The following is a 17,732-nucleotide window of genomic DNA, read 5'->3' as shown; positions in this document are numbered from 1 at the left end:
CTTGTTGTTATCTAACTTCTAATTTTATAAATTTGCTTTTTATTTCGTTTTTAAAATATCACTTAAACTCTAAACTTCATTGTCAAATAAAAAAATAAAAAAATGTAAATAGGGGCTAGATTTCTTATTGTCCATGCGCTCTGTAGCTGCAAGACGTTCTGTTATCTAGCTCATGTATATCATAATTTGTTTTTGACAATAATTTGTTGATACCATTTTTTTATTATTTTTTATATTTTTAAGTATTTGTAAATGTATTTATTTTTTTGTTTAAATTCTTTACAAGTTATTTACAATTTGCTTTTAATTCAATTACTTTTCTCATATCCATTTTTTTTTCTTTTTTACTATGTAAAGTTTCACTTTTTATTTTGCATGGCAGTATGCTTTTTATTGTTTCTACATGTATACAAAAAAGCGTTGTTTATCTTTTAAATTTTTACTCGCTATGTTTGTACTTACCTGTATATTTTTTGTAAATGCCCATTGGGCGTATTGTAAAATTAAATAAATAAAATAAATAATTGTAATGTATCATAATTAGAGACGAGGAACTAGAATCCAACCGTCCATGCGCTCTAGAGCTGCAAGACGTGTTGGGATATTTATTTATTGTTAGGGCGCTGGCCCTTGAGATGATTTTCAGAAAAATGGCGCTATATAAATTATTCAAACATTATTATTACTAACAGCACAACCGCGCCCTCTTTGCTTCTCCCCTGCAGAAGTAAGCAACGATTTGTTTTTTAAAATATTTTATTTAAAAAAAAATTCTTCGTTCTAAATACTTTTTTAAATATGCTATGTCTTCATGCCCATACTGATCATAGTGGTTTCGGATGTGACAAGGTTTAAAGAACAACCTGTACAGTTTTTATTCATGTGCATAAGGTCGGGCATATTTTTTTATTTTAAAATACAAAAATGTACAAAGCATAATTAAATAATAGGAATAATTAAAAAAATATATATTTATAGATGACAACCATGAAGTTTCGCATAAATAAATTGTCTATGTTTTTATGAATGTATGTATGTCTATGCGCATGGGTGTATGTACGTGTGTGTGTATGTACATGTGTATATATATGTGTATATTTATATATACATGTGTGTATATATGTGTATGTCTGTATGTATATGAATCAAAATGTGTATCCGAATAAGTTTATATTTTGTTTGTCTGTGCTCTATATTAATTTGTTAACTATTATAATATATAAAAATGTAATTGCCTAGCTTGGAACGGGGTATGTACCCTTGTTAGCTGGGCAAAGTGAATATGGAATTGTATTTTGATAAAGAGTGTGAATAAATAAATAAATAATTGTATTCCCATGAACAATATTTTGAGTTTGTCCATTTTTTTCTAGACAAGGACTGGATTCAACTCCCTGGGGAGCTGTTTATATTAACATATTACAACAGAGATGAAGAACATTTAAGAGAAGGTAATATAGAAGTCCAGGCATCTACAGGGCTTAAGACCTGTCAATGGCTGGTTTAAGTGGCCACTTTACACACTGTGTAACATTCACCATTCTGCCTATATTTGAACATCTATATTCCTTCAATTCTTTATAATAATAATATTTTCAGGCGTTGCCTAGTATGTAGGTGAAATAATTCAATTTGATGAATCTCACGCGCATAAATAAAGGTTTCAGCTCTTTAACTTCACAAACATCAACAGATGAAAGAATTGAAGGAATATAGATGTTCAAATATAGGCAGAATGGTGAATGTTACACTGTTGATAAATTACCTGGTCCATGAAGAAGTATAGAAATTGAAAAAATAATATTTTCAGGCGTTGCCTAGTATGTAGGTGAAATAATTCAATTTGATGAATCTCACGCGCATAAATAAAGGTTTCAGCTCTTTAACTTCACAAACATCAACAGATGAAAGAATTGAAGGAATATAAATGTTCAAATATAGGCAGAATGGTGAATGTTACACAGTGTGTAAAGTGGCCACTTAAACCAGCCATTGACAGGTCATAAGCCCTGTAGATGCCTGGACTTCTATATTACCTTATCTTAAATGTTCTTCATCTCTGTTGTAATATGTTAGTATTCCCATGAGTTAGCAAACTCATTCTGGGATAGATACAATTAAAGATTATCAGATAAAAATACATTTAGTTGAACATAATTAAAACAAAAATGGACAAATCTCGGACACCTTATTAAAAACGAAATTTAATATATTATTGAACATTAGCTTACATAGGTCAAGGGTTATCGAGAAATAATTTAAGGAAATGATTTTTTAGAGTTATTTGATTTCCATTCGTAGACTGGTAAGAAATTGATTTAAGGTGAATAGGCAGGAGTATTGAGTAGAGCCAATGTAGAGGAGTGACCCCAATCCGAATTTAGAGTGTACATGGGGTAAATGTAGATAGTTATGAGATCGTGTGCGATGGTTATGCATATCACTGTTGGATGTAAGCGCTAAATTTGCGTTTAATTTGTGTTGCAATATTTGTCAAAAAGTGTTAGTTATTTTATATGAAGGTAAACTACTAAATGGAATTATATTTGTATCGGAGTATATTTATTTTACGTTTTTATCTCTTGGAAAACAAAATACATTTCTTATTGCTCTAATGTAGGCAATTTCTTTCTGCCTACCCAAACCGTTCAATTGAAGAAAATCAGTGGTGTTTTTATTTATTTATTTTTTCTATTATAAAATATAGTTAATAATAAAAATAATGTGACCTCACTGTTACCCGTGCCGAGGACACTTAACAATTTACTTTAAAAAATATATATTTTTACATTTGAGAATAAACAAAGAAGACTTACTTAATAAACAGAGAATATTAACAAAACGTTCAGACAGTTTTAAACACTACGTATTTATGTTTATAATTCATTTATGTACGTCTATATTATTTAAATTACATAACGCACAATGCAATAACAAAAACATAACATAAGCTATACATTTGTGGAGCAGTTGATTCAATATTGGTTTGGGCGAATGAGACAATCCATTTTACTTCTACCTAGCTCCACTATGCATTTTTTATAGCCTTTTTGAACATTTTCTCATGAACATATTGTTAGTATATTAGAATATTTTCATCATAAAATAAAATATTGATGAACATGCATTTTTTTTAAGAAACATAAATTCACTAAATATCTACACTATACTATGAAGAGAGGGGTTAAAAAGGAAAGGAAAGGTGTAAAAGAAAGGAAAAACTTAAATATTCAGATATCGACATTTCATACAAGATTGAAATATAAATAAAGATGGGGCGGCGTCTCTGAAATTAGTGGGTAGGTTATTCCATAATCGAGCAGCTACTACTGTGAAAGAGGAGGCAAAAAAAATTGAGTGGTGAATGGGTTTTGAAAGGGTTCTCTTGTTACTAGAACGAAGAGATAGTCCATATCGTGATAGGGAATTATTCAAAATATTGTGAAGAAGTGATAGAAATAAAACTTTCACGCGTTGCCCAGAAGTGAAATAATTCAGCCAGATGAATCTCATCCACATCTATAAAGGTTTCAGCTCTTTTAGTTCACGAATGTCAACACATGGAAGATTTAAGGAAATGTGGGTGTTTAAACATAGGCAGAATGGTAAGTGTTACATTGTCTGTAATTTGGAAACATAAACCAGCTAATGACATGTCATAAGCTCTGTAAATGCCTAGACTTGCATACTCCCTTTTAAAAATGTTTTCCCTCTCTGTGACATCTTATAATTTTGATCTTAATAAATTTAGCCTGTCTACAAACATTCGGATATATTCCAAATTTTGTTGATTAAAGAACTTTACATGGAACTGCCCAAATCTATTAGCACTTATTAACTTCAAGGCACCTGGACGAATGACTTATCGAGTACCTCCGTGTATGCTCCTAACTTTTTTTTCACACATTTGATTAAAGATTTTAATATCTACGAACACGCACAGCGCCAAGATCTATATTTCTGTGAAAACCGCACGTAAATTGGTTAAGCCATTTAGGAGGAGTACGGTGACATCACACGTACAGAGGAATTATATATACATACATATATAAATGACTTGGGTGAGAAGCGCCCTCCTCCGCCGTTAAAAAAATGGATCGTTTTTTGTCAATGAGGAACTTCAGCTCTACGGGAAATTATTTATTAACTTATAAGTAGTTTATTACACATTTTTTGAGATAAAGGTTCAAACTCCATGGGACTAAAAGTCCTGTGTTGAATTGGGACGAGTAATTAGTTGACACAGACAAACGAGTTAACTACCACAAATATTATATTGGGTCAGAAACATTTTTAAAAAAAAATTAATATATGGCACATCAATATGGTAAACAGCAAAACTCAACATTCGGAAAATTGCCAAGGAGTTTCCTACTCAAATCCCTCCCACTAAGAAAAATCCAGTCCTTAACTCCTCTCTTGAAAAAAAATAAATGGATACAATAAATGTTTTTTTGCGCGCGGTAAAAATTGGAGCATTAAATTGTACAGCAAAGTTTCCTTAAAATAATAAAATATATTTTTATAAAAATGAACTACTTTGAACGACGTCACTGGTTCATATGAACCAACCAATGATAAAAGAGTTATTGAAGATTACCGGTTTGCTTGCTATCAATGAACCAATGGGCAGAACTAATCGAGAATAAGCGGAAGAGAACCTCTGACGTCACACGCAGAGTTATTTCATAAATACGAAACTTTAAAAAATCAGCGCTGATAATACGATATATTAAAATTTTTAAAAAATTGGCTTAGTTTAATAGTCTATGAACAAATAAAAAATTTAAAAAAACACCAAACTTCCTCATTTTGTATTCAAAATGGCGCTTGACGCAGGCCAAAGAATTAATTACACGCTTTTAAACGCCCACACAGAGCGCCATGGCGGCGCATCGCCTGCTCCTGACGTAAGACAGCGAATTGAATGCATTGCAACGCAAAAAACATATTTTAAAACGCATTACTGCAAAAGAATGAAAGAGAGTTCTATTATCTTTATTCCCTATCCACAAGTGGTGCATAGGATGTCAGAAATGGATGATGAAAGAAGAATGATGATGATGATTGTAGGTTAATAAATTCACGATGCTAATGCTATTTAAAAAAATATTTTTATACAATATTTAGTGTTCGAAATTTAGAACAGTAGTAATTTATTAATATTATTTTCAATTATATTTATATATATATAATTCCTCTGTACGTGTGACGTCACCGTACTCCTCCTAAACGGCTTAACCGATTTACGTGCGGTTTTCAGAGAAATATAGATCTTCGCTCTGTGCGTGTTCGTAGATATTAAAATATTCAATCGAATATGTGAAAAAAATAATAGGAGCATGAATGTTTTATTCATCGATCTACCAGGGTTGCATTCGAGGAGAATGCATTTGCGAAAAAATGTTGTTTTTTATATTTTGTATAAAAAAGTTTTTTTTTTAATGTTTGCAAACAGCATTTGTTTTTTGTGGATCTCAATCCGATTCTTTCTTTAAATTCCTTATAATTTCTACCCATTTATTTTTTTAATAATATTAAATTTAATACATTTTAAAAAATCGTATTCCTACACAAGTACAACACTTTGTTGGTGAGACGACCGGAGTTTGACGTTTGCAAAAAGAATGTCATATTTAAAAAAAAAAAAAATTTATGTATTGGAATTCAACCATAAACAAGTACCTACTTAAATTCAATATTTTTTTAATATAAAACATTTTTAGTTTTGGAATTTAATCACAAACTAGATGAATAGTATTTTTCCAAGATGATAGCAGGCAAGCCAACGTTCGGGTAGGACAACGTCTGTCGGGTCCGCTAGTAAACTAAGATTAATAATAAAAATAATGTGACCTGACTCCATGGCTGCTAAGGTCAAAATCCTGAAAAAGGTAATCGAGAAGAGAAATGTCTGCCTCATAGTGTAGTGGTTGGCATGTTCGCCTACCATGCTTGAGGTCCCAGGGCCGCAATTATAAACACTGTCTTCATTGGTACATATCGAGACGGTATAAAGTAAAATCAACATTTATGTACGAAAACTTATATTTGAATGAAAATTTTAAGTATCTTTGTCGATAACCTAACATTAAACACATTTAGAAAATTGCCTCAGGACTGGCACCTGCAGCGTAAGACTGATCAACTTACCTTCCTGTAACAGATGATCGAGTTACACTGTATTTGATTTGATAATGCAGTGCCCAATGCACCATCGGGTACAGATAAAGGTTTAATGATGATTATGTATTTTTGAATTCATCATTCTGTTTTTCCTATTCTCAAAATTCAGTATTTTGCTGTTTTGGGCCCTAGTGAGGTGGCACAATTTGCATCCATAGAGGAGAATAGGTGTTATGCAGGCGTTATATAGGCGGCATTTGGTTTTCACTGAGTAAATATCCAATCTCCAGACGGACTTCATACTGTTGAATGTGGTGCCTGCTACTCCTAACCGCACTCCCAGTTCTTTTTGAAAGCTGCCATTTTCTGTAACATATACTCCCAGGTATTTGAAATTCTCAATCCTTTCGATGATTTGGTTTGACAGAGTCAGGGGATTTTGAGCATCAAGGCACGATGTGCATGGGTTTTAACAATATTGATTTTTAAACCCATGCATGCGGAGTACCTATTTAGCATATCTACAGTGGCCTGAAGACCCCAGACTGAATCGTCAATTATAACCGCATCATCGGCATACTCTAGGTCGAAGAGTTTTTGGAAGGAGGATATTTTCTAAGGTGAAGTCCATATTATGCAGTAATTGAATAATAAAAACAGATTTAACTATTCAATATAATTTATTAACAAAATTACAGAGAAAACAAATATAGAAAGACACCCTGGGAAACAGAAAAGTCATGTGTCACTGATAAACAAAATCCCATTAAAAAATCTTAACCGAAATGGGATAAACTCAACCCATATTTTCATAATAAAAAAAAGAAAACAAATCTACCCCCAATTCAGATTGTTTTAATTAATTAAACAGCTGTTTCATTTTATAGTTTAATGAAATATTTGAAAGTATGTTAGAAGGCGAAGAATGTGTAAAAATAACAAATATTGTACACAGGTTAATAAATTGTGTTAATTATTCTTTATCGGAAACTTTAAACCTAATTTTATCGTAGTCAACAATGAGGAAATATATACACATCTACAAATGTTCACAAACTTAGTTTTATTGTTATAAAATGTTGCCTCATTGACCATTTAGAGAAATTTTTGCATGATAATTATAATTTTAAAATGTACTAAACCAGCTCGTGGTTATACATATGTGTGATTTTCACTGAGAAAATAATGACATAATATTATAAAATTTAAAATGCCGTGAAGATATTCTATTGGCAAAAATAATAGTATCAAATAAATAACTTTTTTAACACTCCTGAAAACAGTTTTAATCTAAATTTTGTTCTCCTTGGAATAGAAAAACCACCTCAAAAACAGAGCTGGACCATAAGTTCTATTGACACAATAAAACATACACTTGCTTACAAGGGAGGGGAGAATAATATGCTCGTAATAATTTTTAAATGTGTATATTCTCGTCCCTGTTCAGTAAGCCACGGGTGCAAGTGCACATTGGATCCGCTCACTGCTCAAAAATCACTTCTGTGGACTGAACACACGTTCACTCCTATGTATTCAAAAACAAAATGTAATTTTATTTGTCAAGTTAATGGAAAAAGTCTTTTCTACATCCAATATAGCGACATTTTCGTGGTACAAGACCTCAGTGAAAAATACCAGACGCTAGTTTGCAGTTACTAAGTTTTCTTTTGAAATTTATAGCACACTCGGTAATGAATACTTCCAAATGGTTAAATAAAGTAATTTTTCTCAAAACTACAATACTGTGGTTCAGTTTCTTTAATCACCAATACAACACTATGTGCAAGTATTTTGAATCTGTATAATTTTTAAGACTACAAAATATATGTAATTAAAATTTATTTCAACAGAGAGGGAAAACATTGTTGATAAGGGAATCTGGAAGTCTAGGCATTTACAGGGCTTATGACCTGTCATTGGCTGGTTTAAGTGGCCACTTTACACACTGTGTAACATTCACCATTCTGCCCATATTTAAACATCCACATTTCCTCAACTCTTCCATCTGTTGACTTTTGTGAAGTAGACTAGACTTCCATATTCCCTTATCAACAATGTTTTCCCTCTCTGTTGAAATAATTTTAAATATGAATATCTCCCTAGGGAGGAAATCCAGCCAGTCTGCAAGCATTTGGACATACTCAAACATTGTTGAATTAACTACCTGGTAAAAGAAGAAGTATAAAAATTGGAAAATTGTTTTCAGGCGTTGCCTAGTAGATGGTTTGGTTCAGCCGGATGAATCTCAGCCACATAATAAAGGTTTCAGCTCCTTTACTTCACAAAAGTCAACAGATGGAAGAGTTGAGGAAATGTGGAAGTTTAAACATGGGCAGAATGGTGAATGTTACACAGTGTGTAAAGTGGCCACTTAAACCAGCCAACGGCAGGTCATAAGCCCTGTAAATGCCTAGACTTCCATATTCCCTTATCAACAATGGTTTCCCAATCTGTTGAAATGAATTTAAATATGAATAGCTCCCTAGGGCGGAAATCCAGCCAGTCCGCAAGCATTTGGACATACTCAAACATTGTTGATATATGTAATTGGTAAAAATAACGCACATTTGGTCTTTCATACAGTTTGTGAAAGAGCATACTGTTAAAACTAAATCTCCGACCAAACAGCAGATTCCTGACTTAATATTTACATTGGCCTGATAATAAAACCAAAAAATAAATGTCACACAAATGTTTTATCAGGTTGTTTTTTCTCTATGTTTTTAACACTGCTTCTCGATGACTTTTTAGACATGAGACATTTAGACAGTATTGCAGTCCATTATCTTAGCTAATAATTGTGATGTTTTTCCGTTAGTATACTACATATGGTAATACTAAAATTAATGATGATTGACGGAATATGTCTACAATATTATGGACTATTATTTTCCAGTTTGCATATTTATAAATATATTTTTTTATTACTTTGTTTACTGGAGTAGAACACATTTAGAGAATCACGGTGATATTTAACTGATCTGGGCACCCCACGAATTGAAGTACTCTCTTATGCTGGAGATGGTTCAGAAGAAATTTCTGAGGTATCTTTACTTAAGGGAGTGCGGATATTATCCGTGGTTGTACACATCTGACATCAATAGTTTGGAGAAAAGAAGAAACGCATACTTGCTTATGTATTTTTTCCGATTGATCCGTGGTATAACGATCAACATAGGTGTAACGGAGAGTATTTTTCTTTATGTTCCTAATGACTACCTTAGACATAGACAGCTTAAGCTGTTTTATCTTCCTGTTTGCAGAACCAACCTGCCAATGGTAATGCAAGTAGGAAGAGCAATGTCTTTACTCAACCGTATCTCTTCGGATATTGACATCTTTCATATTAGTGAAAAAAAGTTAAGAGAGGACAGCATTCTTTCTCTATAATTGCTGGGTATTTTTATTTTATCATTTTTGTATATTTAAATTTTAGTATTAATTTTTTCGTTTTGTGTATGCATTGAAATATTTTGTAATGTACATAACGATTATAAAATAAATAAATTGAAATTAACGAGAACTAAAAATCCTCTTTATCGGCTTCCCCGCCATCAGGGTTGACGTTTGCTCGTTCTGATTGTTGTTTGAGTTTCAAATTCTATATTATTAATATAAGTTTTTGTAAAAATGTTGTAGCATGCGTCATAACTTACCGTGAAGGTGAAAAAATTAAAAAACCCTCACAAAACCTTTATATGTGCTTGAAGAAAGAGTTGCCGTGATGACAGGTACAATATTTTGGATGTTTTAAGTAATGCCATGTAAAAACATTTTCAGCTTTTTGGGGAAACAATAGTTCATATTTCTGGCAATAAATACTAAACCCTTTTTTTATTAGTAAATTTAGGTTTTTTTGCATTGTATTTGGCATTAAAAATAAAAATAATATTTTTAAATTTTTTTTTGTTTTTGCCAGCGTTTTACTCAACTTCTTTTTCAATTAATTTTCTTACGTATTTTTCTAAATATTGTAACTAATACTATTGAAACATTTTTAGTTGTTACCGAGGCTTTACTGACAGAATGCATTAAGTCATTAAAACAAGTTCTGAGATGATTACATTAAAAGCTTTTTTATTCTTCAACGCATTATTTCTCCCACAATTTTCTTTTAAGAGTAATCTTTATTCTAGGCATGGCATGAAATTATAAATCAACATCTTGCACCCATATTTAAAAATATTTTAAATATATAAAGACCGTTGATTTAATGCATTCTGTTAGAATAGCCTCGATATTATAAATCATATCTTAAATGTGTATCAAAATCAAGGGATATGCTATTACATTTACTTATGTTTTTTTTTTAATATGCCAATCCCAAAACTAATAAAAATTGTTTGTATCTCCCAATACCACCAAGTTAACTTAATTAAATCCTTGAAAATAAAAACATTTTCAAGCTTTTTAATAAACGTGTTCTACTCATAATTATTCACTGCAAACTACATCATTCAAATTATGGTCTAAAATGCCGTCAAGATGTACATAAAATATAGCACAGCATAACAACCCAGTAAAACATTATTAGAATCTTAAAGGCCACGAAAATCTAAGAAGTTCAATTGATACACACTTGATAATCCTTTATTCAAAGAATTAAGACTTTTTTTTTCATATTTTTAAAAAAATACCTACATGCATTAGGTACTGCTTTATGAATGATGTTGTATAGTTTTAATGTAAGAAAAATTTATGTGAAAATATTTATTTCAATTTGATGAATTGAGATTGAAATTCATAGATACCAACGGAGACATTGTTTTTATCGTCGTAGTCGGCCCATTCTTTTTCTGTCAGATCAATGTTAGTAAATTTGGCACCTGAAACATAAAATATAACAAAAAATCAATTAATTAAATTATTTATTTAACGTTTTATTTAATTTTTTATATCTTTTTTAGTATTTCATTTTTTCCCCTCTCCTTCTGTATTCATAATAAATCAATGTGAAATCTGTAATTAGTCTTACTTTTTTCAATAGTTTTCTTGTACCTGGTGTTAATTAAAAAGACTATGATTTCCATAATCAATAAATAATTGAATAAATCAATTATTTTGAATATTTGCTAATTAATGGGCAGCGCGTTTGCCTACCATGCATAAGAGGTCTCGGGTTTAATTCCCAACGTGGTTGACATAAAATACTTATTGAAAAGGGTCATCATCGAAGTCCATAGGTTGTCCGGAACGCTCCATGTCTTTCAGGTCGAAATTACCGTCTTTGAAACACAAAAAAATTCGAAGAGCTTTCCTTTCATACACAGTATTTTCACCGTACACTGAGCAAAAAATGCAAGAAGCATGGGCAGCTTTATTACCTCAATTGATTGCGAACAGAAGGTGTCGAAAATGCTCACTTTCATCTACTTGATACTTCATTTTGAAGGCGTGTAATCAAATAAAATAATATATATAACGTAAAAGCAAATACAGTATCTTTTAGAGCGGAAATCTTTCTTTCTAATGACAAATGATCTTGATCATTTTGTTTCACTGTTGGCGCTCATTTTTTATTTGGAAAAAAAAACGGACACAACTTATGTTAACACCCAACATATAACATTTAGTATTAGATTTGCACGGTGTTCTAATTTGAAATAATAATACTTATTAATAAAATTATGTGTTATAAATAATTAAGTAGCAAGTAGGAAGGCAGATACCAGATACTAATCAGATTTTTTTACCATTATCCTTAGCGTCCGCCATCCATCCATCTCTTGGAGAAAATTCCACTGGTTCAACACCTCTACACTCAAAGGCAACAATCGTTTGAAATCCACTCGAATCTTCATCAATGTAAGGACCTAAAAATTTAAACTAATTTACAATAATGCTGGATTACAACATCCTCGAATCTTGTCGTCAAAATTTTCTTGGGAAACATTTCTAAAAGCTGATTTCTAGAAGTATATATTATCCAAATATACTGACAGAGATCAGTTCGTATGTTCCCAATAATAAAATGATGCTACAGCGAAATCTCATGAACTGTTTCGCGCACCCAGAATCTGTACAAATGCTAGTCATTATTCACTCATTAATAAGGCAATTCACTCCACTAATATGGACCAATTTTTCTGTACATATTGGCAGTTCAGAAGCTATCTGCTTTCTGTTCATTAACTTCTACCTTATATTTACAGTCTGCATTATGTGATGGGTTAACCTAGCTGGACCGAAGGGGGGGATTCAAATCCCCCATAGCCCGATTTTAATTCGATAACTCAAGTATTATTAAAGCTATTTGCCGTATATTTTTTGTAATCGTGAAATTAATAGAAAGAAGCATTTTCCTGTTTTTGTTTTTAAATTTTAAAGTAGTTGTTTTTTTTTTTAAATATTAGAACAAAAAACGACGTAAATAATACAAGGGACAATTTCAGTTTGTGTACGTAAGCATTCGGCAAACTAACAAAAATGAATAAAATACACGAATTAGTTAAGTATGTGTACGTGAAAAAAATTATAAATTATGTCACGGTTATAAACACTGCCAAACGTTTTATTTTCCTGACACTATATACAAGAAGGCGCTGGGGTCGTTTGGTCCCCCTGTTCGGATCATGTGTAATTTTTAAATGCTTAGTGAGGGAAAGGTTAAACATCCCGTAAAGTAATGCAACTACCATTGCCAAGTGTGTAAAGTGGCCACTTAAACCAGCCAATGACGGGTCATAAGTCCTGTAGATGCCTAGACTTCTATATTCTCTTCTCTAAAGTGTTCTCCATCTCTGTTGTAGTATGTTAACAAATACATATCGACGCTGGAAAATAAAAATTATACTAAGCGACATGTAACTACTTTACAGAAGCACCAATTAAAGCATTATTTTTTTTAATAAATAAAAAATCTCATATTCCCTAAAAGTATAGTAATATATGAGATGTTTTTATTGATTAAAAAAATTACTTTGTTTTTTTTGACTCTTCTGTAAAGTTGCTAAATGTCGCTTGGAAACTTTTTCATTCCACCGCTGATGTAAATACCCATAGTAAAAATAATGAAATATTTTTCAAAACACTTTATTTCAATATTCTTCAAGTACTGCAAAATGCTTATAAAACTTTTGGTGACTTCGACCATCAGATATAATAATATGAGTTTTTGTCGCTAGATGTCAGTAATATATATAAAATGATGAGGTGGAAAATTGTATGTAAATATCCAATTTTACTTTATTTGAGGCATTGTAAAATGCATATGTTTAAAAATAACAGCACAGGAAGAAGAAAATAATAAGATGGAAGCGCAAGGCAATAAACACGTTGAATATAACTGCAAAAATACATACGATTACTTCCTTCAACGATGTCCATTGAATTCTCTCTTGAACAAAGCTTACATTTGACTAGGAAATTAGTTTCAGATTTATTATGCTTTAATGGTACTTTTTCAGATTCGGTTATGACTTGCCATTTATCGGCCACTTCACCGCAGTTACTGCATTTTATCTTCAAAAACCACTGAAATTCTGGGTGACATGTGTACAACTTCTCGACAAACTCCATGTCCACTTTTATTTGAAGGCCAATTTTCACCATTTTTAAGAGATAATTGAAACTCTATACTCAAGTATCTTTATTTATATTTTAAGGTTCTATTTTTATTGAAACATGTGAGTGAAGATGAACTTAAAGCGTTAACCTCAACGGCAAAGCGCACCGTCGGCAAAAGCTGTCAAAGTCAAAAATAATAAACACCACTGGCAAATAATGAAAAAAACGTCAAAAATACAGACAACGATGATGTCTATGAATTTATCTTTTTAGGTATAACTGGGGTCAGTTGTTATTAAGTTTGCTAAATATTTATTCTTTTTTTTTAACACAAGACTCGGATAATAAAGAACTTATAATTTATGTTTGTTTTAAAAGAAGGTTAACGTAAGCATACGAAGAAAATTCTTTGAAATATTTATTTATCGTAATAAATGGTTTATTTTAAAACTGTTTTTTTGTTAAAATATTATAAGCTTGTCCAAATAATTAAAGACAAAAAACTGAATTTCATCCCCTAGGGAATCATTGAGATTGACAAATTACAACAGGGATAGAGAACATTTTAGAGAAGGGAATATGAAACTATGGGCATTTAAAATATTAATGTTCAAATAGGCAAAATGGTGAATGAGTCTAAAATCGCCCTTAAATCAACCAATGACAGTTCATAAGCCATGTTAATGTCTAGACTTCCATATTACCTTCTTTAAAATGTTCCCTATCTCTGTTGTAATTTGTTAATGTTATTTTGTTCTTATAAATTTTAATCTTTCAATTAAAACAATTAATTAAAAATGCTAGGTACACTTAAAACGCGTTGCTTTATAATTTGGTTAATTCTTATTTTACATTTACATTAGTGTCATTTTAATGCATTTAAAATGGGATTTTTCGATTTAATGAAAATTTCAAAATAAAAGTTTATTGCAACAGAGGAAAAACATTTTTGAGAAGGGAACATGAAAGTCTGGACACTTATAGAGTGTATGACATATCATTGGCTGGTTTAATCTAGCCTGTCTACAAACACTTGGACATACTCAAAATATTGTTGTTTATAAAAATATGTACCTATATGTATTGTAGAGCAGGGCTGTCTAAATTACAGATCGCGAGCCGCATGCGGCCCGCGGCTAATATTTGTGCGACCCCCGACGTGCTTTTGATCTACTGCAAATACGAGAAGTTTCCTTTCATCCAATTTATTTCGTGGAACATTATTTTATGGCATCCTAAATAAATTAATGAAATATTTATTCAAATGGCAGCACGTTTTTTATCACTATAATTAGGATTAGGGGAATTACCGAAGTGTGTATTTGTTTGCATTTTGTCATGTTTGTCGGATGGACGTGATGTCAACCGTACCAGCGCTTCACGTGATTGGTCCGAAAGCCAATGATGCTCGTCGTCTATTAGGCTTACACTTGTTGTTCGACGCGAGAGTTGTGGTAACGCGAGCTCATACCTACCGTTCATTAATTTATTGACATCCATGTATTTTTTTTTCTTTAAAAAGCTGATGTGTTAGTTTCTGCGGCCCTTCAATCTATTTAGTTATTTGGATTGAGCCGAAATCGTATCTGGTTTAGACAGCCTTGTAAAGCATAAAATTTCATTGTAATGTATTATTATCACCCACCAAATTATAATGCATAATAGCTAATGCATATTCATCGTGAATACCTTAATTTTAGTATGACGTCTTATAATATTCTTCATTTCCACATCCGCTCCTAAGCGGAGCATTTAGACATCACCAGTTGCCTCCAGGAGAAACCTGTCGCCAGCCAGTACCTCGCCTCCCCCCACGTCAATCCAGCGCCCCTTATTTCCGCCGAATAAAGTCGAAAGATCATCATCGCCGGCCTTCCAAGACGGCGCGAGTCCGCAGGTTTAAAGAAGAGGCAACTTGGGTTTAGGCTCTACTGGGGTGGTATTCCAAACGCTCTCGTGGCCGTATTATCTCATGTATTTACATACAAGAAAGCAGTTTAGGATAGCTATTCTAAAGCAATCTTGCGGCACGAGAAAAAAGATTTTCTTGTGTATTTTGTATGTAAATACACTAGATAATTCGGCCGCGAAAGCTTTTGCCAAAAAAATCTTAATATTTTTTTTCCAAAAAGTAATTTTGATTTTTTTTATGATCTCAAAATGGAGTAAATCTTTATTTTTTCAAACTAGCATCCCTTCCGCAAATGCCCACCTCTCCCCGACAAAAAAAATGCGATAAAAAAGTATTTGACCAACGAAGCGATACGCATCAGACAAGGGAAGCGGCTGGGTAGAAGAGGAGTAGGGGTTTGAGAAATGAAGAATTTACCACATTTTGAGATAATTTTTTTTTTAAATGACTTTTTGGAACAATTATTTAGGATTTTTTTAAAGCTTATAATGAGGAACGTTCCTCTGAAGTTTCACGGTCTGGCTCTGAAAAACCGTGTTTACATCTTTACATCATTATTTTTACATACTGAGATAATATTAATACAAAATATATTTTTACATGCAGAATTAACAGGTATTCATAAATACAATTGTTTACATTCTGTACGATGCATTTCATGATTCAAAACTTGGTAGCCTTGTTGAATGCAGTTTTACTTGTAAAGTACTTAACCAGTTTAGTTGAATTCGTTGCACATTCGGTTGCATTGACTGTTGAAAATGAAAGGCCTTAATCATTCTGTTGCAAAACCACACGATCAGCAATCAATAAACCTTCAATCGCGTGCTAATTCAAGTTAGTTCGAATAATAATAATAACCCTTATGTGCGGTGCTAGACAATAGGGAAACACCCCGTTTTTTTTTCATTTTTAAAGTATAAATGGTATATGATATACTGTCAAGTAAAAGAATATTTTTTTTGCTACTTACCAGTAGCATAAAAAATAGTTTAGAATTTGTAATTTAGAATTCCAGCAAATACAGTCATTGCATTGGTCACGCCCCTAATATGTCACGATTCATGATGGTTTTAAACTCGTTCCTAAACATTTAATAAAATATTGAACCTCGTCACGAATCTTGGTGTCACGTTTTCTTAGTGACATATTTATTTAGAATTTCTTTTTGTTGTTGTTTTTTAAAGTTATGTATGAAAACATTTCTTCACAAATATTGGTTTAGAAAATACAATTAATTATTCTAAATCCATTTAATATATTTTTATCGGTATTCGTAGTATGTGATATTTCCCTATTTTGATAAATAGTTAGGTATTGGAACATTGTTTTTCTGTCACTATCTCGCAGATACCTCCCTTCTTCTTAACTTTTTATTTCCTGCAATCTTATTCAAAATAAAATGGATTGAATCCATTCGTTAATTATACCTTGATAAAGAAGCTTGTGTAGATTTGAAAAAATAAGTGATTAAAAACAAAGTTATTTTATATTGGCATATTGGCACTATCAAGTCCATCAAATATTGAAGATGGACATGTCAAGAGTAGGAATATTCGAAGTGCGTGCATTAGAAGATGTATGAATGTAGAGGAAGTGAGGTCTGACAGAGTGATGTGGCGTTCTATACTCTCCGCCTGCACCTATTATAATAATGAATAACCATAAAGTTAGTGCTTCAAATATAAACTTTATTTTTATTTATTCATTTATTAACCATTTTATTGTCAACATTTTAGGACATTTTTCGTTACATTTTTCACTATATTTATTAAAACAAAAAAAACCCAATTCGGCATGACATGCGCATGGGTATACTAAATTTAGAATATATTATAAAATCTATTATCATTAAATCTAACATTATTTTATTTGTTGATGGGATGAAATTGCCATCAATTTGTACAAAAAGCAAAAAATAACGGTGTCCAGTCTCTAGCCACCTTCAAGAAACGTCTAAAACATTATTATATATCCTCAGAATCCTGAACTCCATGAGTTTTTACTGCTTTTTTTCTCAAACGTAGCAAAAAAAAATTACTTCGTTAGCACATGCTACGGATTTATTAGAATGTTTTAAGTTTTTTCCGAAACATCACTTCACTCTCACAGCCTGGCACCTCTGCTGGGAGAGCATTCCATGCTATAGGGCCTGCGACCGCAAATGCGCGTTCGCCGAATTTAGTGC

At 31.9% G+C, this 17,732-nt stretch overlaps 1 protein-coding gene across 2 annotated transcripts; it reads right to left on the bottom strand.

Annotated features, from left to right (window-relative positions):
* Window positions 1-10,073: 10,073 nt before the first annotated feature.
* LOC148281699 (UPF0587 protein CG4646) lies at window positions 10,074-13,845 on the bottom strand. Of its 2 annotated transcripts, XR_015822297.1 has the most exons (4): window positions 13,428-13,845; window positions 11,820-11,939; window positions 10,747-10,952; window positions 10,074-10,702 (listed from the first exon to the last, which is right to left on the bottom strand). XR_015822297.1 is itself a non-coding variant. In XM_088226269.1 (3 exons), the coding sequence occupies exons 1-3, from the start codon at window positions 13,675-13,677 to the stop codon at window positions 10,837-10,839; spliced, it is 486 nt and encodes a 161-aa protein (XP_088082395.1). In that variant the 5' UTR covers window positions 13,678-13,845; the 3' UTR covers window positions 10,074-10,836. The 2 variants fall into 2 exon arrangements, 1 of the variants encoding a protein (XP_088082395.1); XM_088226269.1 differs by having other exon boundaries at window positions 10,074-10,952.
* Between the last annotated feature and the right edge of the window lie 3,887 nt (window positions 13,846-17,732).

The sequence above is a fragment of the Micrasema longulum genome, unplaced genomic scaffold (assembly GCF_059751315.1).
Source record: "Micrasema longulum isolate JH-2025_06_02 unplaced genomic scaffold, ASM5975131v1 h1tg000418l, whole genome shotgun sequence".
Taxonomy (NCBI): Eukaryota; Metazoa; Arthropoda; class Insecta; order Trichoptera; family Brachycentridae; genus Micrasema; species Micrasema longulum.
This window is presented reverse-complemented; position numbering and strand designations above follow the sequence as displayed.